The following is a 27848-nucleotide window of genomic DNA, read 5'->3' on the forward strand; positions in this document are numbered from 1 at the left end:
AATGCTGGGATACTCAGTCCCAATAGGCAGCGGCCATAGTAACCTCAATTCCTTGGTTACCTTAGAAGTACCCAGCTGACACCCCCATCAAAATACCCAACTTATATGAGATGTAAATATTGAGATATATGAGAAAGGGAGATCTGCATTCATCCACTGGGCGTGTGGGAATGAGCAGAAGGTTGATAAACATATGCTCCTTATTAGAAAATCAAATCCTGTGGGCAGAAACCAGTACAGACAATGATTTAATGTAATCTGGTTTCCTTTCTCTGCCTTCACTCTACCTTAGAGTGTCAGCCATCCCAACCCCCAACAACATAAAGTTGATGTCCCAGCTTCTCTCTTCCCTAATAAAACAAAACAACAAAATACTCAGGACAGTAGCAGACACAAAGCAGTCTTCATTTCTTCCACACATTAGAAACATTTTTGATTACAGTTCAGCTTCTCTGAGGTCCACATCAAGTAGTAAAATGCCAAGAGCATAGAAAAGCTGGGTTGGAGGGAGTCCCTGATAACGAGGCACGATGTGAGAGATTTTACTCAACCACTCCACTCGACAAGCTGGAGGCCCATGCAGGTCTCTGAGAAAAAGAGTCATTCTGACTTACACCCCAAAGGAATCCTACTCTGCACTCCCTCCTCAGAGTGTGTCTATGAAGGGCCGCTGAAAAGAGAGGTCCTTGATGAATGATCACTAGTAATATCCTAATGGAGAGCTAACTCATCTGGGGAGCAGCTCTTTTAATAGTCGGGGTTTTCTTCTTAACCAGAGTTTCTCATTGGAATTAAAAGACCTCAGCCATGCTTACAGTTACAGGTTCCACATTAATCAGATTGTCTCCTGGGAAGGTCCCATAGCTAGTAAGCGGTTACATCCTCTGATTAGTCAGGATAGATTCTGGTGGGATTCTGGGCCTTCAGCTCAGCCCGGGGAAAGCTCAGTAACGCCTCAAGCAAATGAGCAGAGCTAGAAGGTCACAGAGAGTCTTACATGCATGGAGGTAAGTTATCCCATAGGGCAGCCAGAGAGCTGACCTGGGTGGGAGGAGTATGAATGAGATCTCTGATCCTTCCAGGTATATAGTGGCTACCCCTGGTGTCCAAACGCAGCAGTCAATCTTCAGGAAATAAACCCTATTTGGGGGCTGCTCTTTCTTCTGATGGGCTTTACCAGAAAACTCAAGAAAATGTTCTGATGGGTATTCACCCATGAGCCTCATTCTCTCCTTCAGTTTTGCAGTAGCCCTTGGCAACCCCCAACCTATCCCCAAATAGCCAGAAGATAGAATCAGACAATGCTTTGCCTTGTTTCAGCATCAAAGGATGGCTCCAAGTTCTCAACCCTGCCACGAGAGTGCCGGTGGCAGCAGACACAGTGGAGGTAGTCCACTATGTTGTGGGTGAAGAGTGAGCGCAATGGATGCAAGTACTGGAAGAAAAGGAGCATGAAGACAATGGAAATTAGATAAGCAATAATGAGCTGCAAGGCAATCAAGGAATGACAGTAATTCAGTAACACTTTCACTCCAAAGAACTTAAAAACCAAGACCATGATCACATTCTCCACCAATCTCACACTATAGTGCAGGCCCATATGTCCCCAGTTCTGACCTTTGTCAACAAGGTCCCTGTCTGCCAACTTCAACTGTAAGGCTGACCAGCAAGAGAAGTTGATGCCAGCATAGAGGACAGTAACGGAAATCAGCACCACCAGAGTGCCGACCCTGCTGAAATTTTTCTCAATGTTATTGGGCATCTGGGCACCACTCCTCCAGAACTTAACCCAAGGCTCAAAGAGGATGATCAGGAAGTTGAGCAATAAGAAGGGCACAGCCTTTAACTTCAAGGTGGCTGAGAAGAGCACCAGAATCACGAGGCGGGAAGTGATCTCCAATGTCCGCCAGATGGTGATGCAGAGGACTTCTAGTAGCCCAAGGCGAATCTTGTATTCATCGTACTTGATCTGGATAGCCAACATATTGCAGAGGGTAGCCCCATAGGTGACAGATATCAGGGAAAAGACCATTAGCACAGCTGTAAGAAAAAAAACACAAGAAACAGACAAAATAGGCAATCAGTCAACGTTGGTGGTGAAGCTTGGACTCTGACCCAGAGGTTCAGGAGATGATAGGTGAGATTTGAGGGCCCCAGCCAAGAGCAAACTCACGTATGATCACAGCTGTATAAAGAAATAGCATGCACAGAAAGAAAATAGAAATAAACTAAAATATATTTTTTGTGATAGGGATTATACCAGTTTTTTCAATCTTTTTTCTACGTTTCTCTATTTCCCAAATTTCCCATGATGAACATACACTGTAATACTTTAATAATCAGATAAACATACAAAATAAACTTTTTAAAAACAGTAGGTCTCAGAACTAGCATTGAGAGGTCACTAACATGAGAAGAGCACATATAAAGGGAAAGGGCAGCATCTATCTGATGAAACAGGCTTCTAAGCAAACAACGGAGGCAGAAAGAACTCTATCTGAAAAAATGCCGTCTTAGGAGACTCACAGAGAACACCTCTGGTGATAAAAGTCCCTTCTTTGATGGATATCTTCTTCAAGGAACTAATCTTGTTTGTGTGTGCTTCTAGAATGTGTCAAAACGTGTACTGGAAATTCCATGGTCGCAGAAGGGATCATGTCTATTTTGTTCACTGCTGTATCCCCGGAGCCTAACACTGCCTGGACTACAGTAGGTGCTCCACAAATGTTTGTGGCATTACTGAAGAATTCTGAGTTTAGAAAGGCACCATAAACTACCTACGATTAGAAGTCCTTGGTTCAGCTGTGTGGGAGCTTGTGAAAGTCACTGAATATCTGTGTGCCTCAGTTTCCTAATTCACTGAGATACTCTAGAGTTGCTTGTGTTAATCATCAGAAATGTCAGTTCATTACCCAATGCTTTGGTATACTTTAGGAATCTCCAAAATTTCAGCAGAGTGGTTTAAAAACTATGTTTCCTAGCCCATGACATCCATATCACTATATGTTAGAGCAGGGGCCCTGAAGGCTCCCTAATCTGCTATACTAAGTCTCAACTATAGATCACACAGTGGCCTTGTCCTTTTCTTCCTTTATATCAAAGGATACCGATTACTAAGAAAAATCTAGTGCTCTCAAGGAGAGTGGGAGGCCTGAGGGGTACTCATCCAAAAGCAAAGATGGAGCTTTCTGTTCTCATAAAAGAGCCATGGACAACTAGAGCCATGAGGATGTCAATTTAATGTGCAAGAAAAGTGAAGACCTCGCCATGGAAACCCAAAAGGAAGACAGCTTTGTTTTTGAGATCTTTTTCAGCTCTAAGTAGAGGGTGGGAATCTTAGAGACTGGAATGGGAGACTTTTTTTTTTTTAGATTTTTTTTTTAATTAAGGCCATAATTTGGCTTCAATAGGTACATATGTATTATATGTCACATTGTATAAATTTCAAGTGTACATTATATCAGTTTCTGTATAGACTGCATACTGCTCACCACCAATAGTCTAGTTTTTATCTGTCACCATACATATGTGCCCCTTTACCCCTTTCGCCCTCCCCCCACCCACTTCCCTTCTGGTAACCACTAATCTGTTCTCCTTATCCACGTGTTTGTTACGGAGACTTTCTTAAAGTGGCTACTCTTAGCTTTATTTTTATTGTTTTTTCTAGTTTTACTGAGATATAATTGACACAAAACGTCGTATTAGTTTAAGGTGTACAATGTAATGATTTGATCTACTCTTAGGTTTATAAACCACTCTCAGTCCCAACCCTCATGAGCTGATGCTGCTTGTAGAGTTGGGAACGTCAGAACGTACGTACATCTAGCCAAGTGTCGTGATGCTTTCCCTTAAATTAGAACTCATTTATTGATGGTAGTGTAATAAAAGGAAGAAAGCCTGATGCTTCCCATAAACGTAAAAACACCTTCCATCTGTCTCCCTACAAATAGACTCATGCCATAAAATATCCTAATGCTGCTAGTGAATTTGCTCATCTATGCTGATCCAGATAGCCTCCAAGAGAAAAAGGGATAGAAAAGGGGTAGCAAGGAGAAGATAGGAGGATGGGTGAAAATGAGGAAAACTGAACCAAAAAGTTGTTTACCAAACCTTAAAAGAGATGGTATTGTCAGAAAGTTTTTAATAGGAGAAATCACTGAAAAATTGAAAACAAGGTCTTGGCGAAACTTCCCTTACATCCTTCGTATAGTGATATAGTCAGAAACATGGTCTCTGAAGGCAGACATCCTGGATTCCAATCCAATCTTTGCCACCTATTACTTACGGAACCTTGGGGAACTTGCTTGACTGCTCAGTGCCTCTGTTTCCTCATTTGTAAAATGGGGATAATAACAATAATTATCTCATAGGTTGTTGTGAAGAGTCAATGAAATAATTACATGTAAAGGGCTTAGAGAAATGCCTGGAACATGGTAAATGCTATCTGATAGCTCCATCATTATCACCCTCATCATTCCCTATTTCCAGAAGCGTAGTAGGTGCATTTACTTAGGCACTACCCTGACACTGAGGAAATCAGGTGATTTTAAAACTGATAGAACACCTAGAAATAAGCCTTACAAAAATGCGCAAGACCTATAACAAGAAAACTACACAAGCCTACTGAAGTATATTAAAAAATATTTAATGAAATGTACTCCAGTAAAGTTGTATAGTTTTCCTATCATAGGTCTTGCACATCTATGGCATAGACTGTGGTGCTCTTTTATGGATATACGCTTATCTCCAAACTTGTCAAGTTGCATACATTAACTAGGTACAGCTTTTTGTATGTCAATCATACTTCAATAAAGTGTTAATGAAATGGAAAGATTTATTATCTTCTCATATGAAATTGATCGATCCTGTAAAAATGTAAATTTCCTCCAAAATAACCTAAATAATTTAATGCAATCCCAAGCATAGTCTCCATGAAATGTTCTTTCTTTTGTTGTTGCTATTGTTTTGCTTTGTTTTATTTTTTGGTGGGGGAATTGACAAATTGATTGTGGAAATTCACCTATTTGGAAGGCTAAACTGCTCTATCAGATATGAGTTGTGAAAGGCCTTTGTAAGAAAAGCACAAGATCTAAAAGCAATAAAGAATTTGAATACATAAAAATGTAATACTTTAGAATGCCAGAAGATACTACAAGAATATTGTGTATATTACATACACTGTGTTGCACGTGTGTCGCACCTGTTACATGTATGACATGTATATACACATTTAAAATACATGTGTATGTACACACACACCATTATACAACTATATACATACACACATCCACAGCAGAGAAAAGATTAATAAGCAGAATAAGTAAATAGCTCCTGCAAATTAATGAGAAAAAGACAACCTACTAGAAAAAGTAATATATAAATAAGCAATATAAAGAACACACACAATGACCAAACATGAAAAAATGCTCAGCTTCATTCATAATTAAAGAAAGCAAATTATTAAAACAATCAGCCATTTTATAATTATACAACTAAATAATATTTAGTTTAAGATATGAAGAAACAGGCATATTCATACACTGTTGGTGGGAATATAAATTCTTACAACCTTTTGGGAGGGTTATTTGGAGTATTGATAAAATTCTAAACATGCATATCCTTTTACCCAGCAATTCTGTTGCTAAGAATTTATCCTACAAAGCCTCATTCCAGTACACAGATACTTATAAAGATGCTCACTAGAGCATACTTTGTAATTAGAAAAAACTTCTTTTGCATGGAAAAATTAGAAATAAACTTTAATCCTACCAATAGAAGATTAGGGAAATAAGAAAGAAGGTCCAATTCATAGAAGGGAAATATATATTATAGATTTATCGTGATGATGATTATTATTATATATGTATATATAAATAACTGTTGAAGAAAGATATATTGTCATACTTTTGAAAAAGGCATGTTGCTGAATAGGATGTTTAATACAGTCCTTTTTTGACAAAAGTATATATACACATATATGTTGTATGTATGTTTATATTTATATAGTAAAAAGAAGTCTGGAAGGATATATACTGAATGGTTAACAGAGGTTACCTTTGGGGAGTGAGATTACATCTCCTATTTTATATATATTCTGTATGGTTTTGAATCTTTACCATAGTCATATCTGATTTTTATAACTGAAAAAATAAGGACCAATAATACTAATACATGATCATGGTAAAAACTTCAAACCATATAGAAGGGTATAAAGTAAAAGTCAGCTGACTCTTCATTTCCACTCCTCAGAGGTAAATTATTTTCTTGCATATCTTTCCAGAAATTTTCTGTGCAGGTCAATCGGTCTGTGCATGCATTACTTTTGTAATGTATACATATATAATTAGATGATTTGATGATCCTCATATTTCTCAGGAGGAAAAACATCATCACTGCCAGAGATTTTTCTCCTCACACTACTGTCAACTGTAGGTATGTGAAAAGTTTCAAGACCAACAGAACTTCAGGAACAATTCTTAGTGGAGACAAAGAGAAAAGAGGGCAAATCTCCTCCTTACATTTATTAGAGAGATGGGGCTTTGCCAAGCAGAGTTAGCATCTAATAATAAGGAAATGTCCAAAGCTGTACCCACAGTTGTACCAGCTCCAGCCCAAGCAGATGAAGCTAATCTCAGGCTGTTAAAATTCATTAACAGTACTTTATCTTGACTTTGAAACACTCACATTTCATCCTCTGCTAGAGGTCTTACTCATCTCAGGATCTCTCTTTTATAAGATCCCTCCTAATTTTTTGGGAAATTAAGACAGTGATCTCTTTGGTAACTTCCTCCAGAGATCACAGAGAAGGTCAGAATGGGGACCAGGCCTGACGCTCATCAGTATTCATTCCACACCCCTTTCCGTTCTCCCCACTGGAGTTGAGAGAAGTGATTAAATCAGTGGCCCCCAAATGTGGCTACTCAGAATCAACTGGGGTACTTTCAAAAAAATACAGATTCCTGGCCTCCCCACAATCAGATTGATTCAGGTCTAAGGAGGGAATATAATTTTATTTTTTTTTATTTATTTATTTTTTTATTAATTTTTTATTTATTTATTTTTCCCCCAAAGCCCCAGTAGATAGTTGTATGTCATAGCTGCACATCCTTCTAGTTGCTGTACGTGGGACGCGGCCTCAGCACGGCGGGAGAAGCGGTGCATCGGTGCGCGCCCAGGATCTGAACCCGGGCCGCCAGTAGTGGAGCGTGCGCACTTAACCACTAAGCCACGGGGCAGCCCCGAGAATATAATTTTAAAAAAAGCTTTCACCCAGGGCCGGCCCTGTGGCTTGGTGGTTAAGTGCGTGCGCTGCGATGCTGGTGGCCCGGGTTCGGATCCCGGGTGCGCATCGAGGCACCACTTCTCCGTTCATCCTGAGGCCGAGTCCCACATACAGCAACTAGAGGGATGTGCAGCTGCGACATACAACTATCCACTGGGGCTTTGGGGGGAAAAATAAATAAAATCTTTAAAAAAAAAAAAGCTTTCACCCAGTGCTATATTTTCTCATGATCAGTAATATTTGTGAACCTCTTATTTAAAGATAGCCATCCCTAAACCAAAACAAAACAAAAAAACAACCTTGGTACAATTTAAACACTCTGGACTAGGGAAAATGTCCTACTGGTTGCTGGTTTTACTAGTTTCTTCTGGACCCAGAGGGGGTTTATCTGTGGCATTTTTAGTCTATATAGCTTACCCCAGTTTAAGAAATCTGACAGGCCTGAGATGTCTGGCTCTCCAAGTTCTTTGACTATCTACCAGTGCTGTCCAATAGAACTTTTTGAAATGACAGAAATGTTCTGTAATACCTCTGCTGTCCAATACAGTAACCACTAGCCACGTGTGGCTACTGAGCACTTGAAACGTGGCTAGTATGCCAGAGGAAGTAAAGTTTTTATTTTATTTCATTTCAATGTAATAGCCACCTGAAACTAGTGGCCAGTGTATTAGACAGCTCAGGTCTAGATTTCTAAGACCCTTGATTTAAGTGGAGCCCTCCCTTCTCCTAACCCAACTCACCTCTACCCAGGGGGATCTCTGCAGAGACCAGGGTCACATAGAGCTGATAGGTCAGCTGGGGCACTGAGCCCAGGAAGGCTTGGATCTGTGACATACGTTTGTAGGCATTGCGGTGCATAGCCAGGGTCCGGACGGAGTGGCCCACCTCCCATTCTATCAGCACCTCCTCGCCATTTATTAGCATCTTCTTTCGGGTGAGGCTCACATAGGGCTCCTCCTGCCCCTCTTTCTTCCACAGTGTGAGGTACTTAATCACGGCCTCCAAACATCTGCAGAGGTAAAGCATCATGGGAACTTAACTAAAACTGTCTTGGGGAAGGGAGGTTGTATTGAGGGGGAAAAATAACTCGGGAAGGTTGTGCTATTTTTTGCCATTCTTTCTCTCCCATTCTACTCGTTTCTCATAAGTCAAAGAGTTGGTTGTGCCTTCTACAAGTTACTTGAGGCTAAATCCTTTTTTGTTTGGTGGGTTATGGACCTAAGAACAGCATTTCAGAATTATTTCTTTGAGTACTTAAGGAATTGCTTTGTCTCCTTAAGAACAAGCCTGTGGTAGACAAGTGCCTTGAACACAAAGATATTAAGCAAATAATGTGTTGCGAAAGAACCATGAAGGTTCCAAAACAACCTGGTTTTCATAAAACCTCCAGTTTCTGAGGTAAAGCATTCCTTATTCAAGGTACTCTGCTCCACAATCGGAGCTTTTGAGTTCTGCTTTTTCAAGACAGAGAGACAACTATAACTGTCTCAGCCCAAAAGTCTTGGAGGGGTTCTGGAAAAAACCTCTCATATACACGGGAAAGCCATTTAGCAACAAAGGTACTTAAAAGACTTGACAACTCAGAACCGAGTTGTCTAGGGTATAGTTGTCTATATACCTAGGGAACCTCAAAAGATCTCTCTAAGGTTGCCTTTGGGGCCTCTTGACCTGTGTGGGGACAACAGCCTTTTATTTTTTTATTTTTTTATTTTTTTCGACCTGTGTGGGGACAACAGCCTTTTAAACTTGATTCTTTCTTTACAAAGAGGAAAACATCCTTATGAGAACCTACCACCTTTGAAATAGTGTTAAGGCCACATTTCCTGCTATACCCCTCCCATCTCCTCCATCTAAATAAGAAGTCTTTAGTAGTTCTGATATGGTGAACAGAAGAGAAGCAACTAGAACATCTTGTTTTAGAACACCTGAGTTACCACGTCCCCCATTCATCCTGAAATGAATGGAAACTGTGGACTATTTCTTATGACAAGTAACAACATATGTGGTGAAAATTAAGACATCTTCCCTGACAGAATGAGGGCAGGGGTTGTATTTATCTTGCCCAAAGCCCTTATCACATAGTCAGAATTTGATAAATATTTGCTGAGTAAATGAAAGAGTGGGAAGGAAGAAAAGAACACACTGTGAGAAATGATGGGAGGAGAGGATAATAATAATGGCAATGTAATTTAACAGAAAAATAGACCAAAGACAAGCTCAGAGATTAATATGCTCTCTAGGCCTTTGGCTCCCAGTAGGAAGGTTTAGAACATGTGCTGGCTGCCATTCTCCACAGGATCCCTCTGAGATTGTTGCTTGCATGCCAGCCTGAAGCGTGTAGTTTGAAACATTCACTTTCTAGGGACAAACTCTAAAACCCAAGAGAGAAAAAGACGGAAAGAGAGAACAGAAAAGAACAAACTGATGTTCTCTTCCTGTTCAGGGAAAATGAATAAATGCATTTCCAAGAAAAGATTTTAGATTTCAACCCAAGCCCATCAATGATACTGTTGAATAAAATATTGGGGGAGGCAGTGGCAAGAAACATTCTGTTTACGCTTCTATTCTTAAGGCTATTTACTGGTTTAAGTAAGGGTGTTTGCCTTGCTTATAAGCTTCAATAAATTAGAGGACATTTTCATTTCCAGGAGTATTCTTGCATTTCATAAAAGGGAGCCAGGCCCTCCAAACACCTTCATGTGCCTAATAGCACTAATCAAGTTCCTACCTACCTAAAATATAATTTGCCTTGAAAATAAGCATATCAAGGACATAATTGATGAGCGTTTAATTATTTTTTCCCTGCTATGGGGTTAGCTGACTGAGATTATAAATGCTTTCCAATCATTTCTAGTGGAAGCTAATGACAAAAATGAAATACAGTACTCAACACTCCATATGTAGGGTCCAAATCAAAGATGGCTTGGGAGGCCACAAAGCAAATAAGGGAAGTCAAAACTAGGGGCTGGGGTGGTATTTGCTGAAATTTGCATCTTGAGAGTGCTTGATCTGTTAACTCAATATATCGCATTTGAAAAGGGAAAGAAGAATGGTTTCCTTGCTCCTCTAGTGACATCTCTAAATTTCTTGGTTCCAAGTTCAAGATGAGGTCTTCCTTTTACAGCTTAACCTCAAAGATTTAGGACTGGAAAGTAGCTTTAGATTACTAAGGTTGCATATAGACCAGCTGAGTCACATCTGACGAACAGCTGTGGTTTATTTGGCCCATACTGTGTTTGTAATTAGTTAGTTGCCAAAATTTAAAATCATGATACTTCATATAAAATCCTGTCTTGGGAGTTTCTCCTGAAAAGTTGGGGGATCTGGCAAGACTGGGTCTGAATTCCAACAGGAAACAATGGGCCGGAGCTGCAGAGCGGCTGCCTCCTTCAGGCAGATCACGCAGACTCCAGGTTGCCACAGTACTCACTACTCTCCATCATTTCTCTAACATGGAGACTTCATTTTCATTTATCATCACACATAAAGCTACTGTTTCATACTTGGCCGGCTTCACTCATTTATGATACTCACCCGGCCCCTGTAAGCGTCTGAGTTTGAGACCCATGATCTAGCCCAACCCATTTATTTTACAGATGAAGGAACTGAGGCCCAAGGCACCTTCAGAGATTTCATGAAGGCCACACAACTAGTCAATGATAGAGGGAGGACTAGATTCCAGGTCTCCTGAATTCCAGGCCACTGTTTCTGTTGATATCCCATATTTTCTCTGATGGAGCCTAATCGATTGCTCCCCATTTAAACATATATCGATTAAAAAAATGTTTAAGGGAGGAGTTCCATCCTTAGTCAGTTTCAGACTGTGTTTAGTTCTCTAAGAATGAAATATCTTACCATTGGAATTACAACATCAACACTCTGACCCATATTCCTCAGCTGACTACAGGTTTCTGCCTCTCTTGTAATAAACACAAACTTGGTCCATTCCTTTCTCCTGACCTCATAAATTTTGCAACGTCTCCCTATCTTGAAAATCCCATAGCGTCCAGATGAGATGCTGACACAGATGCCTGTCTCCCTAGGATAAGGCACATTCTTGTCCCTTAAAGGCAATCTGAATGGAAAGACTTGGTGCTATTACATTGTGCTACAGCATCCAGGTGGAGAGATGGACTATCTTTCTTTGCCCCTTTCTGTGTACTTTTACTGCAGAAAGATACAAAGAGATAAACAGGAGACCAATGAACTGACAGAGAAAAATGAACTACAATGGGTTGGGGTACCAGATGACCACAGATGGCTTAAAATATTTTCCAAATGTCAAATAACTCTGGAAAATTTGAAAATGGCAGCAGCACCAGTCCAAGCAGCTCAGGATAAAGAAACTGAATATGAGATAGCATGGAGCGGGGAAGGAACTTTCGTCCAATTTATAGAGCATCTAAAAGGCAGAGTCAAAATAACACACGCTGAAGCTATGGCCTGTGTGCACAAAGTGACCACACCAGTTGGTCCCATACCAATGTTCACAACCCAAATCCAGATAGCAAACGTTGTTTAACGAAATCTTATCGATGACACCATACATAGTTTTGGAACGTAGGTACATGCCACATGTTCATTGTGGTGGCATTTAAGATTTCAGATAAGAGTTTTTGGATAGTAGGCAGGGAAGCCAAGAGTGTGAGGGAATGGGAGAATTGATTAGATTAGAGGCATAGTATCAGTCTTGTAAATATTAGCTTCATCTTTCTCTGCACAAATCTGGGGTAGGGGGGAAAGGAAGAGATTAAAAAGTTGCTCACCTGATAACAGGTCCCAAGAGGATTAGGTGCATAAACAATGATAGCGGCTTGTCTTTGGCCAGATCTCTGTGGACAAAAATGAGGGTCAACTGGACCATAATGGATGAAAACATAAAAAAGGAAAAAGTGTATGTCATCCAGTAGGCTTCACTATTCTTTCGATAGATTCTAACCATATACAAGGCAGATGCAGCCTCCCCACAGTACAAAAAGGTGGAGAATAGGATGCCAAATGGAAAGGTAAATCGGGGGTTGGCCCCACGGATGACATCTTCCTCCAGAGATGAAATCGGATCCACACTTGGCTCCTCAGGAATTTCATAAACTTGGTCCATTGTCGAGGTTCTGAGTGTTGTGGTCTCGTCTTCAGAGCACCCCCCAATCCTCAGCCCCCAAGAGAACCCTGTAGCCACTGCTGTCCAAGTATTGGTGAAGAGAGCTGTCAAGTCCAATTCCAGAATGGAGATCTACTAGTTAGAGCAGGAGACCCCTCTCTTCTAGTCTCAAATTAGACTTGTTGGAGTCTGGGATGGAGAGCCCAGGAGTACCACTTTGAACTTGACTCTTGATTGGCCCAGAATTCCATCGTCAACATACGTGCTGTGAAAGCTGGACAAGGCAAAAGCAATCATCTTAGCGCCCAGTCCAGAGTCCAATTCCAGGCTCTTGAAAGGCCATGGGAACAGCTGTTCCCGTGGTGGCTTCTTTTGCAGACCCCCAGGCAGAGGGGTAGCCACTTTGTCCCAGCACCGACACTCAGCAGCTCCTCGTGAGGCGTGTTGACCAGTGTGCCCTCTCAAATCAGCCGAGAACTGAGCCAGGGCAGAAGAGGGGGCGCAGCCTGAGCGTCCCTTCGGGGATTCAGTTCAGTGCCTAGTTACCCTAGCTATTGCTAGGCTGTGCCTTTTAGCTCGCCCGCTCGCCGGCGCCGTCTCAGGACTCGCGCTGAGTCGAGGGTTCTCTGGATGGCTCTTCGGATTCCCCAAGCTCCGCCCCAAGGCAGCCGGGCTAGGGGCAGAGGAAATGCCACAACCCTGTCCCTGAGCGCAGTCTCCGGGGAGAGAAGCAGAGCGCGCGCGCGCACGCTACAGAATCAAGAGAAAGCTGGAGGGGCTTCTTTTCTACGGAGAAACTTTGCTAGCGAGAGGCAAGACGCGCGGGGCGCCAACCCAGGCGGGCAGATGTCGCCAAACTCGTGGGCGCCGTCTGCCGCCCGGGTCTTGCCTGGCCCGCAGTTCCAGCTGTGAGAGGTCTGCTGTTTCAGGAACTAAGGCACTGATGGCGGGAGCGGGCGAAACGGGAGGGACAGCTGGGGCCAAACAAAACCAGCCTGCGAGTTCCAGGGCGGGCAGCGAAGGATGCTTGGTGTGGAGAGGCGCGACAAAAAGGGGCTTGGGCCAATCTTCAGAAGCACTTCTCACCACAATCCCTGGACCCCGGGGGGAACCACAGCTTTCCTCTTCCCCAAGAGCAGCTTAGACGCTCACTTCTACCCCGCCCTCCCTAACTAGCTGGCTCCCACACTCGCTCAACCCACGCGGTTAGGCAGGTGTCTCTCTCTGGGCGTCAGGGTTGAACCTCCCTAGGTCCTATTGCCCTCCAGATAATATCACGGGGGGGGGGGGGCGGGGGGGGCACCTGGGAGGCAATTGGGCCATAGAGTTTCCTATCCAGGCAAAACTGTCTGCAGCAGAGGGAAGATAGAAAAGGAGAGGGGGGTGTCAAGACTCAAGGTCAGCCCACAGACACTGAAAGCTCATATATGCCTTGATTTCTCCACTTGCAGAATGAGGCCAGGATAGGAACTTGAGAATGAACTTTCAGGTCTCTGCTGGAAGGTTCTGAAGAGGTGCCAAATCCTAAACAGACTGGAGAGGAGCCAAGAGAGCTGTTAGTAAAAACTGAGAGGGGTGTCTTAAAGAGCTCTGAAAATTGCCTGGATTCTGAATAGCAATCCTCCCCCACCTCAGTCAGCTTTGTTTTCATGGCTTCATTTGCATAATTCTAAACCCCAGAGAAAAAGCGAAAACATCTGCCTCTTGGTAATAATATAAATATAGCAGAGCCCGTGCCAATCTCCTTTTGCTGCAAGAAGTCAGTAAAAAGAACCTATGTGAGGAGTGGCCACCAAAATGATGGCCTCAAGAAAGACTTAGTCTTGTCATTGTGTTGGTTTTTAAGATTCCTGCAATTGCTGCCTCTTTTCCCCAGGGCTAACTCAGGGACAGATCAACTTCTAAAGGTTGTTGCCTCTGAAGCAGACACCCCATCTTGGTCTGCACCTGTGCTGGCAGCTGGGTTAGCAGGCCGATCCCTCCCCATTTCCATTTCACAAGGCAGGTCAACGCTATCTGAGAACACATCACACAGAGTGTTGATTGGTTGGGACTTTCCAACTGGCACAAGGTTGTCCACCAAGAATATGTGGTGCAGAACTTCTTGGGGGCTTCTTAGGAACCTGTTCTCAAGATGGATCTCAAGTAGGGTGAAAAACTGATCTCAGTTTGCTGAGATGAGTTGGTCACCCTAGCATGGGAGACTGAAGCTAGGAAGAATGTAGAATCTCAATGTTTTTCTTTTAGCCTGTCCTCCTCCTTCCCTGGGCCCTCGTCACTCCCCAAATACACAAATCTACAAGGCCTTCCTATTTTGTTCCAAAACAGTTCCTTCTGTCTGCCACTCAAGGTTGTCTATAATCACCGCACTACTTCCTTCTCCAACTTCATTGCCCACGTTATCCTACCACACACCCTTTGCTCCAGTCCATCAGGTTTTCTCATTTAATCATGCCTTGCTCACTCCCTCCTCTGTGCCTTGTTGAGGCCTCCAGGAAGCCTTCTCTCACCTCCCCAACCCTCACTATTCCCAGTCTTTGTGCCTTGGCACATGTTCTCTTGCACTAGTCCTTCAGCTCTTTCTGTTTGCCCCACCTCCTCAACAGAAGTGTAGACTCTGGGAGGGATGCTCAATTAATGTTTATTGTGGTTCTTGCTGATGACGATAGTGATTGACAAATGGTGATGATGACGAAGCTTCCTCCCCCATACTTCCTCCAGGAAACCATGCAAGACTGAGGCACACTCATCTGTAAAAGCCGTAGCAACTGTAGCCGGGGGCATAAAGTCCTTTGGGACACCCAGTGCCTCAGTCAGCCATTCAGCTCACAGAGGACGTCAGCCCACATGATCTATCCCTTCTCAGAGTTCCTACAGCACTTTTTTTTTGTTGTTAATACCACAGCTTAGTACCAAATTACAAATTATTTCAAGTGTATTGATTTTTATTCCACAACTAAATTACCATGAGCTCCTTGAAGGCAGAACCCTTACTGTTAACAATTTTTTTGGATTCCCCCATGGCTGGTATAGACTTGTAAATTTCCTGCCATCTGATCCCCCTCACCCACCAGCTTCTCCATTTTCAGCCCTAGGACTCTCTGGCGCTTTAGGTCACTAAATCCTCTGGTCTCTTATTTCCCTGTTCCTTTTGCCCTGCTGGGAGAAACTGAGAATTTACCGTTTCCATCCAACTCTCTTTCCTCTTTCAGGCAATCAGCACTTGACTCTTCTTAGGACTAGGCATGCTGGAAATGTTGATAGTTATAAGACTGCTGAGGCCCTGGGAACCCCTTTCCCATTAACAGCGCTGATCTCCCAAGGTCTGGTCATCTGAGGTGATACCCCTAGGCTGGCCCTTGAATGCTAGGTAGCGTTCAGGGTCAATTTCCTCTTCTTGCAAAACCAAAGTTCTGCAGGAAAGGGAGACACAAGATTTGACTCCTCACTCCTCCCACCCCTAACCCCCAACTCAGTAGGAACAGAGAATGGGTCTAAAAGCTCTTGGCATCCTTATCAGCATTCAGAACCCCTCTGAACCATATAAGGCTGGGAGATAGGTTTGAGCTTTCAAAGCCACTGCAGCCAGAGCTGACTCGTAAGAGGGAGCTGGCATCCACAAAGGAAGAGGAGAGGAAGGAGAGAGATGTGCAGCAAGTGATGATAGTCCAGTCACAGAACACTAGTTGCTGGAAGGTGATAGGCAAGGCCCGGACAATTAGTAGCTAGAATAGAAGAATGGCTTCCTTCTATAGAATGCTCAGTTTAGACCACTTGAATCCTTAAAAGATATCTAATGCAAAATCAGTCATGTATCCTCTGGGCTTTCCCTTTTCGCTTTCAACTCCCTGAAGACAAGGACTTTTGCCTATCCTGTTCCGAGCCACCCCCTCATCAATATCACCCATAGGTGGGATCTGGGCCCAGAATCAAAACACAAAAAGTGAGTTCCCTGCAGCCCTCAGCCCTAGCATTTTTCTTTTAAAAAATCTGGTTTAAATGACCATCTAAATTAGCATTGAAGGGAAAGAAGTGCTGTTGCAAAATGCAGCATGAAATTTGGGGATGGTGGGTGTTGCCAGGCAATTGGCAAGCTCAACTTACATTGCCTGGTAGAGGGGTGGGCTGGGTGTGTGTGTAATGGATATTATTTATTTTTAAAATAATGGCTGCCTTGAAATATAATTCACATACCATACAATTCACCCATTTAAAGTGTACAATTCAGGGACCAGCGGCCAGTGGCGCAAGTGGTTAAGTGCGCGCACTCCGCTGCGGTGGCCCGGGGTTCACCGGTTCGGATCCCGGGTGTGCACCGACGCACCACTTGTCAAGCCATGCTGCGGTGGCGTCCCATATAAAGTGGAGGAAGATGGGCATGGATGTTAGCCCAGGGCCAGTCTTCCTCAGCAAAAAAAAAGAGGAGGATTGGCAGATGTTAGCTCAGGGCTGATCTTCCTCACAAAAAAAAATAAATAAAGTGTACAATTCAGTGGTTTTAGTACAAAGTTGTGTAGCCATCACCACTACCTAGTTCCAGAACATTTTCATCACCCCAAAAAGAAACCCCATACCCATTAAGCCCTTACTCCCCATTCCTTCCCACCCCCAGCCCCCAGCCCCAGTTAACCACTAATCTACTTTCCATCTCTATGGATTTGTCTATTCTGGACATTTCATATAAATGGAATCATACAATATATGGCCTTTTGTGTGTCTGGCTTCTTTTACTAAGCATAATGTGATCAAAGTTCAGCCATGTTGTAGCATGTATCAGTACATTTCTTTTTTTTGTTTTTTTTAAGATACAATTCACCATTTTATTTTTTTTAATTTTTGTTTATTGCGGTAACATTGGTTTATAACATTGTATAAATTTCAGGTGTACATCATTATACTTCTATTTCTGCATGGATTAAACTTCATTTCTTTTTATGGTGAATAATATTCCATTGTATGGATATCCACATTTTGTTTATCCAGTCATCAGTTGATGGACATAAGGGTTTGTATTAGTCAGGGTTCTCCAGAGAAACAGAACAGGGAGTGGTGGGGAGGGGAGGGAGATATTTTAAGGGATTGGCTCACACAATTATGGGGGCTGGTTTGAAGGGCAGGCCAGCAGGCTGCAAATTCAGGAAAGAGTTGATGTTGCAGTCTTGAGTACAAATGCTAGAAACTCAGGCAGAATCTCTATGTTGCAGTCTGGAGGCAGAACTTCTTTATCAGGAGACCTCAGTCTTTGCTCCTAAGGCCTTCAACTGATTGGATGAGGCCCACCCACATTATGGAGGGTAATCTGTTTTACTCAACATCTACTGATATAAATGTTAATCACATCTAAAAAACACCTTCACAACACACCTAGACTGGTGCTTGACCAAACAACTGGGCACCATAGCCTAGCCAAGTTGACACAAAATTAACCATTACACAGTTGTTTCCACTTTTGGCTATTATGAATAATGCAGCTAGCAATATTTGTGTACATATTTTTGCATAAACATGTTTTCAATTCACTTGGGTATATACCTACAAGTAAAATGCTGAATCACATGGTAACTACATGTAAACTTTTGAGAGACCGCCATACTTTTCCAAAGTGACTGCTCCATTTTACATTTCCATCAGCTGTGTTTCTCCACATCCTCAACCACACTTATCTTTTTCATTATAGCCATCCTAGTGGTTTTTGATTTGCATTTCCATGATGACTGAATTGATTTTGTGTGTGTGTGTGTTTGTGTGTGTGTGTGTGTGTGTGTGTGTGTGTGTGTAAGGTCATTTAAACAGCTGGCCACAATTCATTCAATTATTTCAATAAACATTTGTAAGTATTTGTAATAGCAATGCGTAAGACAAAGATCTCTGCTCTCAAGGAGTTCACACAGTATAGTAGACATTTGTCTTTTTGGGGGGTGTTGCTGTCCAACATTTGAAACCCTTTATTTGGGAGAGAGGGCATAGGAATCTCGGTGGGAAACAGGTCCCCCTTGCAGTTGGGGCACAGGCATATGACCGGCTCACTCAATCCAAAAATCCACCCCTTGAACTGGGAGCCAGTGACCCAAAGAAGTGGACAATCTTCTCCAATTGAGATAGTCATTTAAGACCTGCCTTCAGTTCTTCCAATGTGGGGAATGTAACTGACCTTTGCCCCAGCTGTTGTGCTCTGAATTCACCCCAATATTTGCTGCTTTGCTCTGCTCCCAGCCAATGACTGGGATACTAAGTGAAGCCCATTTCTGGAAGACACAGGACTATGTGACCTGTGACTTTGGCAACAGAGTTCCCCATCAGCCTGGCCAAACTTTATGAGCACTGCACTTCAGTCTATGACTCTTCCTATCCCACCTTCTTCTTTCCTTCTCTCATCGTTAAAGGTCAGATTTACACTGCAATCTGACAGCTCTCCCAGCTTCCTCTGGCTCTCTCCCTATTTTCTCTCACAGGCATTTTCCCCAATAAATCTCTTGTATGTCTAATCCCAGTTTGGTATCTGCTCCTCAGAGGACCTTAGCTAACACACTAATGGTGCTGGCAGTGGCGGTGGTGGTAGCTGTGGCAGCTGTGATGTTGGCTGTGTAGCCCTGGATCTGGTTCTCCAGTCCACCCTGTGATTCTGTGAGCTATTCAATATGCTTTCAAGACAAACATTTTCTGCTTAAATTAGCCGGTCAATTTCTATTGCTTGCAACTAAGAACCCTCTGGATTATACGGGGAAGGGACAAAAACATTCAGTTACCAGACTGCATGATAAGGGTTATGATACAAGCAGAGTCTGTGGGAGCGCATGGGGGGCGCCTAACCCAGTCTTTATGTCTTATCAAGTGAAAGAACTGTACGCTACCTGGAATTGCTAGTCAGTTCTTGTCACGAATTTTATAGGCCACTCCAAATGCAAACGCTCATGACCATCTTCCCAATTTACCATTCCTTCGACAGTAGTTCTCATAGTTACATTCACATGAGAATCTCTTGGAGAGAAGGACTACTTGCAGACTCCAACGCCCCTTCCTTCGAGCAATGCAAGTTCTCAGAGGATCATACTTTGAGAAAAACTGTCCTAGGCATAGCTCTACAATCTGCTCCTAGAATGATTTTATCCATCATCATCATCACATGCATTTCATAAACATTGGCAACAGCTGACCCCTCTGTGTCCTGAGCCAGAGTTAAGACAGACTTAGTCATTCCACACACAAAGGTCTGTCCCTGACACCAAAGCCCTTGATTTCCTCAGGCTACTCACAAAGAATATCACCTGTAGTTTGCTCCCTAGTACAATTCAGTAAGAATTAAACTATCTGCACACACTTTCATATTCTTTCTTATTGGGCACATTATGCATTTGTTGGATCTTGAGATGCTCTACCTTATGGCCAAGGGAAGGAGATATTCCAGCAGTGCCAAGAGAAGAAAGGGGCTCCTCCTAGACTACATGATGACTCAATGGACGAACTAAGAGGAGAAAGCAACAGGTAAGATCATGAATCTTGTGCCATTACCAGATCACCTCCCCAGCACTTGTGCCTCTCCTACTTGGCTTCACTACTCAAGGGTCCCCAAACTGTAAAGGACAAAAAGATGGAGTTATTATTAGTGGGAGAAGTCAGAGAAGCAGGGAAGGTAGGGTACATTAGGTTGGCAAAGTCAGAGCCTGGAAAGAGAAATCTGATAAAGACAGGGTAGTGAGATCACAGTGGGCCAGATAATGCACAGTCTTGCCCGTCAGGACAGAAATCAGGTCGTGTCAAATCCCTCTGACAGACAGCAGTGTGGTGTAGCAAAAAGAGCTACATTATGGACTGGAGTAAAAACCTATGGGTTTTAATCCTGGATCTGCTTCTAAATCTCTATGTGATCTTGGCCCTCTCTGGGATCTCTAAGATCCCTTCTAGTTTAACATCCTGTGACATCCATGTAGTTAGGCAAGGCTAGGCCTCCTAGAATCTTTGATTCCACACATAGTACTGTGGTTTTATAGCCATCAAGCAACTGAACAAGCCAATGACCAAAGTGCCATAACCAATTTCTCCTAGAGATATCTCCCACATGTGAAATATAATATGTATAAGCATGTTTACAATAGCAAAAGATTGGATGCAACCTAAACATCCAGCAACAAAAGACTGCTTAAAGAAATTCTCGTACATCTACAATAATTATGGAATACTGTGCATCCATGCATCCATGCAGCTCTTTATGTTCTAATATAAAACAATATTCTATATATTAAGTGAAAAAAAGCAAGGTGCAGAATAGCATTTTTAGTATACTACAATTTGTATAAAACTTAAGGGTGTACATATACAAATATGTATAGAAGATCTCTGGGAGATACACAAGAAACTGGTAACAGTGACTGACTTCAGGGAAGGGAAATGGACATCTAGGGAGATGACAGGGAAAATATGTATTCATCTGCTCAAAACATTAAAAAAAAGAATCTTAACCAACCATGTCACAGACCCATCTTTTTCAACCATCTAACAGAACCTAAGCGAACAAAGTTAGGAGTGAGTTTGTTTCTGAAAGCAGAAAGAAGAGTCTAAGGCAATTTCCTGGTTCAGCCCATCTCAGAAGTGGGTAGGTGGCTATCACGGGTCTTGAGCTGTTTCCTTCCCTCTCTGCCATCAAGACTTGAAGGTGCATCTTGAGAGGTACTTCAGGCAGTACCTCTGTCTGACTGTCAAAGGAAACTGAAAAGCCTAGGAGAAGCTTATGTATGGGTGATGCCTGGAAGAAGAATGAAGCAGCAGCAAAAGTTCACAAACTACCAAGTCAGGCACCGAAAGAGACTTTCATTCCTTGAAAAAGCTGTCGCTGTACCCTACCCCATTGTGGGGTCACTGACACCAGGCCACGTGCCCAGACAAGAAATTGAATTTTATTTTCATTATCAGTCCCCTAGAAGAACAAAAAAAGTTCATTCCTTTTTTCTAAAATAAATATCATAAACAGCATTCATTGAAAGCTAGTAGCAATATAAAAAGTAGAAAGTTTAAAAAGAAATATAATTCATAGCCAAGAACTAACCATAGGTTAATACATTCAGTGGGTAGAACAATTCATCCTCTATTTAGACTTATTTTATGAAGGATAATTATATGTTAAATTAAGTGAAGAATTATGCTTTGAAATATAACTCATTAAGCAAAAAGTCTAGGGCTTGGTTTTAATATTCAGAATGGGCACATTTAACACTTTTTTGTGAAATATAACGGATTAGCTTTAACTATTATACAAATTGGAATAAACTAAATGAGCTCTTTAGTTTAAATAATATTAACACCAACATTAATTGAGTGCTTATTATGTGCCAGGTACTGTTGTAAGCCATTTATGATCTCATTTAATACTCACAATGCCCTTATGCAACAGGAGCTATGATCATCTCCACCTTATAAATAAGGACATTGAAGCACAGAAAAATTAAGTGGTTTGTCTAAGCTAAAACAGCTTAGATAGTAGGGCTGTGATTTGAACCCAGGAAGTCAGGTTCTGGTGCCTGGGCCCTAGTCATCTAAAACAGCAAACAAACTGTGTGGAAAATTAAAATATACCCTGCAGGGAAATATTAGGAATTGATTTGACAATGCCAAGGATACCAGCCAGAAAGCAGATCTGGATTTGTGAAGTTCATATCTGAACTACTTTAACAGTCACCTAACTGGTTTCCTTACCTAGTTTCTATATCCTCCACCTTTGCACCTTATCAAGCTTCCTATGATACCTCTATCATCATGTCACTCCTTTGACCAAAAGCTTCCAAGGGCTCCCTTCTGCCTATCTAATAGATCTCAAACGTGAATGTGCATCATGCACACCTGGGGAGCTTGCTTAAAATACTGATTTCCTAAGCTGCAACCCAGAAAATGTAATAGGTCACGGGGGGCCTGGTAATCTGTATTTTAAGCAAGCTTTGCAAAACACTGGCCTATGTGGACAAAGCCCAAACGCTTTGTTCTGGCATTCAAGGCTGTCCATGACCTGGCCCAACCCACCTAACTCCTAATATGAATGCTCTATTCTAGAATGGCCATTGTCCTCAAACTTCTCATAAAAGAGGCATTTCTAACTCTAAAACTTTGCCCACCTCTTCCAACTCATCTGGAATGACCTCCTGTCTTCTTTCCTCCCATCCAAACACTATACATCCTTCAAGGTCAAGCCCAAGTTTCACCTGCTCTACAAGACTCTCCTTAAATTCTCCAGCCCAGAAGGACATCATTCTTTTTCTGAACAATTAAATCTCTACTGTCTGACCCCAATCCTTTTGGTATTTAACTGGTTTCAAGAGTATAGCCCTGCTTCCCCAATTAGACTGATAGCTGCCACTAGCCACATGTGGCTATTTAAACTAATTAAGGTTAAATAAAATTAAAATTTCAGTTCCTCAGTCACACTAGCCACATTTCAAGTGCTCAACAGCCACACATGTATTGGTCAGCACAGATAGAGAACATTTCCACCTTACAGAAAGTTCTAATGGACAGCCTGGCAAGAGTCTGCTATGGCTATCACAGCTGCAGCTACCTTCTTACATACTCTCCCTATAAACATTGCTTGCTCTGAAGTGAAAGTAAATACGTATGCTGACCACAAAAAGTGATGGATTTTCTTTTTAAACTCTGATTCCCATTTCCAGAAAAATAAGGAGCTCAGAAGGTAAGTCTCAAATGTAAATATCACTCAGCATTTCTAATCAAGTCTCTAAACTCTGTCTTTCTCAATTCTCATCCTCCTTGACCTCTCTGCTGCATTTGGCATTATGTAGAGCAGATTTCCCTCTCCTACTCGAAATGCTCTCCTCCTTTGCTTCCATGATGCTGTAACAACAAGATCATCGTTATCTTACTGAGCTCTTACCATGTGCAGGCACTGTGCTAAGCGCTTTACATACCTCAACAACCATACTAGGTAAATACTATTACTCTCGTCATTTTATAGATGAGGTATCTGAAGTTCAAAGAGGTTAACTGATTTTCTTAAGGTCATAGAGCTAGTAAGAAGAGGTGGTTCTGGGACTAGAACCCCAACCTCTTTTAAGGCTTTTCTCAGGAGTCATTTGACTAGATCAAATGCCCAACATAGGCTGGGCAGACCATCAATTATCACATCAAAGAAGGGAAACATCCCATTCAAAAGAGTCTCCTCTTTTCTTCCTTTTTCCCCTGCCCTTCTAAAACTCTCTCTTGGTCTATCTCACATACCCCTCTGGTAGATTTTCAAGGTCTTAACAGCCTGGGGAATTTAAAGCCAATTACTAAGTAATTGAGAAAAAAGTAACCACAGTAGGTCAGGGAGAGCTGGCACCATGTACTGCCTTTTGTTTTCAAGAATTCTGTTTTCTCCTAAACACCCTGTAGGCCCTTAACATTAAAACCCGTGTCATTCAGGACTTAGAATTTCGATTCAACCACTCTGCCAATAGTGCATTTTAGTCATACCAGAGACCATTTATAGCTTTTCTGTTCTCTGGGCTGGACTTTGTGTCCAGCAGCTGCTGCCAGAGCTAGTCAAACATGACAGAGAAGTGCTGAGGAGTTCGGCTGTAGGTTGGAACAGTCACCTGCTTACTAGTGTTTGACGTTACCCTGTTTACTGATATCCTCAAGCAGGCCAAACTCAGCATTCCTGGCCAGTAGACAGAGGGTGAGGATGTAGGGAAAAAAACGTGGGCAACCTTGCCCCCTGCCTTCACGTAAAAGAGACAGTTAACCCTGTTGATCCCCCATACTCACCAGGCTCCCATATGTGTTCTGAGCTACACAGGCCTAGCTACTGGAGACAGGGCGCTAAGTTATGATCATGCAGATCCTTCGGAGTTTGAAGCCTCCATTACTTAGGTTAAAGAAGAATAAGGAATATGAGAAATCTCTGTACCTCCCCCTCAATTTTGCCGTGAACTTTAAACTGCTCTAAAAAATATAGTCTTAATTAAAAAAAAAAGGAAAAAGAAGGAATACTGGCTTCTCATCCTAGCTATGCAACTAACTGGCCTTGTGTGTGTGTGTGTGGTGGGGGTGTACAAATATTTAGTGAGAACTTTTTTCCTTTTATCTATGCATGTACCATAAACATTATAGGATATTGTTTTGTGTTCTTGTATTTTACATAAATGTAATTATATAGACTTTTATGCAACTTTTTTCCTCAACAGTATGATACATTTTGATACATGTGATACATTTTGCTCTAGTTCTATGTTGCTACACGTAGTTATAATTCATTTTAGGTGCTTTATGGAATTCCATCAGATGAATACACTATAATTTATGTATTCATTGTGTTGATGTTCATTTAGGTTGTTTTCCATTTTTAACTATCACAAACAAAATTCTTCAACGGATATCTGTATATGCATGTGTAGCATTGTGCACATGTAGGAGAGTTTCTCTTGGTTAAAAATCCACCAGTGAAATTACTTGGTCATAAGTTCAGCTTTAGCTGATACTGCCACATAGTTTTCCAAAGTAGTTGTACCAGTTTACACCACCACCAATAGTGGACGAAAGTTCAAACTGACCCACATCTTCATCAATATGTGGTATTGTCGGTCCTTTTTCATTTTAGCCAGTCTGATGGGTGTGTAGTGGTATCTTGTGGTTTTAGTTTGAATTTCCCTGATGACTAGTGAGATGCAGCACATTTCATAGGTTTATCATCTGATATGCTTTCTTAAAGCAGATATCGACAGGGACAAGAAAAGGGTGAGAGGAAGGACATGGGGGGTAGTGACTAAGGGATGGGAGTGGGAAACAAACACTACAGAAAGGAGAGCCTAAGGGCATTAAATCAGACTTTCTGAGCAGACTAGTTTTACTGAGGACTAGCCAAGTATACACAGATTCCGGATTCTCTTAAGTGCAGCAGCTATAGGTGCTGTAAAGGTGCACATAAAAGTGTATGCAAAATATGTTTGAAGTCCAGCCATAAAGAACTCCTGGCAGCAACCTATGTCCCAGCTCTCCTTCCCCAACAGCGGCAGCTCCGGCTGCTTCCTGGCATTTCTCACCACGTTAGATTCCCTACTGGCTCTCAATGGCCTTGTCTCAAAAATGACAGCACTGGCTTTGCAGATTCCAGCTAGAAGGCATATGATGCCGATGTTAAAGAGCCAGAAAGGTAAATATTCTTTTTTCCCCAAGTTTTACTGAAGTATGGTTGACAAAATAAAATTGTATATATTTAAGGTGTATACAATGTGATATTTTGATATACAAATACATTGTTAAATGATCACTATCACCGCACATAGTCACTTTTTTTTTGGTAAATCTTCCTTTTACCCAACACCAATCAAACAGAACCTTCTACATTAGTCAGGCTGCAGGGCAACATGGTTTAGAGTACTGCTTCTCAAACATTCATGTGGATACCCTGGAGATGTTGTTAAAATGCAAATTTTGATTTAGGAGGTGTGAGGTGAAGCCTGAGAGTCTGCATTTCTAACAAGGGTGCTGCTGATCTGAGGACCACACTTAGACTTTAGAACAGGAGCTACGGAGTCAAACAGACCTGAGTTTATAGCCCGCCTCTGCTTTCTTAGCTGTGAAATCTCCGACAAGCTACTAAATCTCTCTAAGCCTTAGTTTCCTCACCCATAAAAAGATTAAAAATAATTACTTCATAGGGTTATTGTGGAAGTTAAGTGAAATAATGCACGTAAAACACGTCTAGCACAGCGCATGGAAAGAATAACTAATTAATAAATGCTACCTATTGTTAATATTCCATGAACTGGCACTCATATACATCTAAGATACTCTGAAGACTGCAGTTCAGAATGATTATCTTGGAGCACTGCAAGAGCCTAGATTAATCAGAGAGAGACAGACTGAATCATTTTTAGTCATATTTTATGTTAGGTTTATTTTATTGTATTCTAAGTCTTTCCAAATTGAGACTTCATCTGTATTAGTCAGGGTCCCAGCAAGAAACAGATGGCAGACTCAAATTAGCATAATTAGTGGAAAGTTTAACAAAAGGACTATCTACAAAGGTATGGGCAGGGTGTAGGAAAACCAAGAGGAATACATAGCGCAGTAACTTGAGGCTATTACCACCCCTATGCCCAAAAGAATGAGGGAAGGGAACAGATACCAGAAAAAGAGAATGTGATATAGAATGGGTCCCCTTGAGAGGAGCTGTGACCTTAGTTAAGGGACAGCAGCCAGCCTGAGGTGATCCTGCAAGGAGGAAGTCAGGAATAAACACCATGACCTCAGTTTCTTCCCTCCCTTTGATGTCTAGCCAGGGATCTCCACTGCCCAAACTCTACCAGAAGCCAAGAAGGGAAGAGAACCCACTGATGTAATCCATATAGGTTAGCCTCCTGGGGCACGGAGCAGGCTATAAAAGGGTGGAGAGTGGATCCAGAGGGGTAAGCAGAAGATATCTGGTATACCATCTATGACACATATACTCAACCAAAATACTACCCAAACCAGAATACTGTATTCCTCTGACCAAGCCAAGAGAGAACAGATGACTGTTTTGGACAAAGCTAAACTCAACTAGCATATCACTAAATGAGGATCAATAACCTCCAGGGTATCTCCCTCTTGGATGTCCTATAATCATCTGAAACTCAACATAGCTAAAGCTGAATTTATCCTCCTCTACCACCACAACTCAACTTTCCCATTTCCATTAATGGTAGCCTTTGATATGCCAATCTCTCAGCCTGAAACATTCTTCCATTTCCTCTCTGCATATTTAAATCTTACCTATCCTTTAAGGTCTAACTCAAATACTTCTCCCTCCTCCAAGAGATCTTCCTCCAACTACTTTAGTCTACACTGATTTCCCTTTTCTCTCAACCCCCCCATTGCCAGCAATTAGTCACTACCGTCAGGTATTGCTACTTAATTGGTTTGGGGATACATACCATCACTCCAACTAGATACTATACTTCTTAAAGGCAGGAATTATGCCTTAACTTTCTTTTTTTCTCCTTGTCAAGACCAAGCATCTTGAGACTTATTAAGTACACAGTAAACACCTGAAGAATGAAGAACAGGAAAAGAATAGCAGAGGACCAAATTTCTAGTCTCACTTTTCCATGAGAGCTTCTCAGAAAAAGCATAACTGAGGACCTACCTGGCCTTAATGTAGAAATATGCAGGCATGAAGGACAGCTCTGCCTCCCGTCGGGAGAGAGGGAGAATCTCCCTCTGCCCTTTTCCTTAAGGTTCTTATGGCTGGCCAAATAATTAACAAGACAGGTTAGCAGGAGAAAATAATACCAAGTTTAATAACATGTATACATGGGAGAAAGCAGGGACACTGCGTTTCTCAACACAATAGCAGAAATTCTCGTCTTAAATACCATGTTCAGCCAATGACCAAGGAGGATGTTGGGGGTGGGGGGAGTCAGTTACAGGAGATTACCACTAAAGCACAGTAAACAAGAGTAAGGTTATTATGCAGATTTAAGGCCTCACCTTCCACATTGA

The 27848-nt window shown here is 42.0% G+C and overlaps 1 protein-coding gene across 2 annotated transcripts; it reads right to left on the reverse strand.

Annotated features, from left to right (window-relative positions):
• Positions 1 to 389: 389 nt before the first annotated feature.
• On the reverse strand, positions 390 to 27848 carry XKRX (XK related X-linked). 2 transcript variants are annotated; one of them, XM_058536327.1, is made up of 4 exons: positions 27493 to 27848; positions 12049 to 12114; positions 8023 to 8291; positions 390 to 2040 (listed from the first exon to the last, which is right to left on the reverse strand). In XM_058536327.1, exons 1-4 carry the CDS (start codon positions 27519 to 27521, stop codon positions 1295 to 1297), a joined length of 1110 nt encoding a protein of 369 aa, XP_058392310.1. In that variant the 5' UTR covers positions 27522 to 27848; the 3' UTR covers positions 390 to 1294. The 2 variants fall into 2 exon arrangements, with proteins under 2 accessions (XP_058392310.1, XP_058392309.1); XM_058536326.1 differs by lacking the exon at positions 27493 to 27848 and having other exon boundaries at positions 12049 to 13558.

Source organism: Diceros bicornis, chromosome X (genome assembly GCF_020826845.1).
Source record: "Diceros bicornis minor isolate mBicDic1 chromosome X, mDicBic1.mat.cur, whole genome shotgun sequence".
In the NCBI taxonomy this organism is placed as follows: domain Eukaryota; kingdom Metazoa; phylum Chordata; class Mammalia; order Perissodactyla; family Rhinocerotidae; genus Diceros; species Diceros bicornis.

What these genes read in the sequence shown, in the direction of transcription:
- XKRX (XM_058536326.1), bottom strand. Translation starts at nt 12,383, where the DNA reads ATGGACCAAGTTTATGAAATTCCTGAGGAGCCAAGTGTGGATCCGATT. An exon ending in CTCTTGGGACCTGTTATCAG is followed by an intron (nt 8,292 to 12,048) that starts GTGAGCAACTTT and finishes TTACCTCTGCAG; the next exon opens with ATGTTTGGAGGCCGTGATTA. An exon ending in AGAGATCCCCCTGGGTAGAG is followed by an intron (nt 2,041 to 8,022) that starts GTGAGTTGGGTT and finishes TTTTTCTTACAG; the next exon opens with CTGTGCTAATGGTCTTTTCC.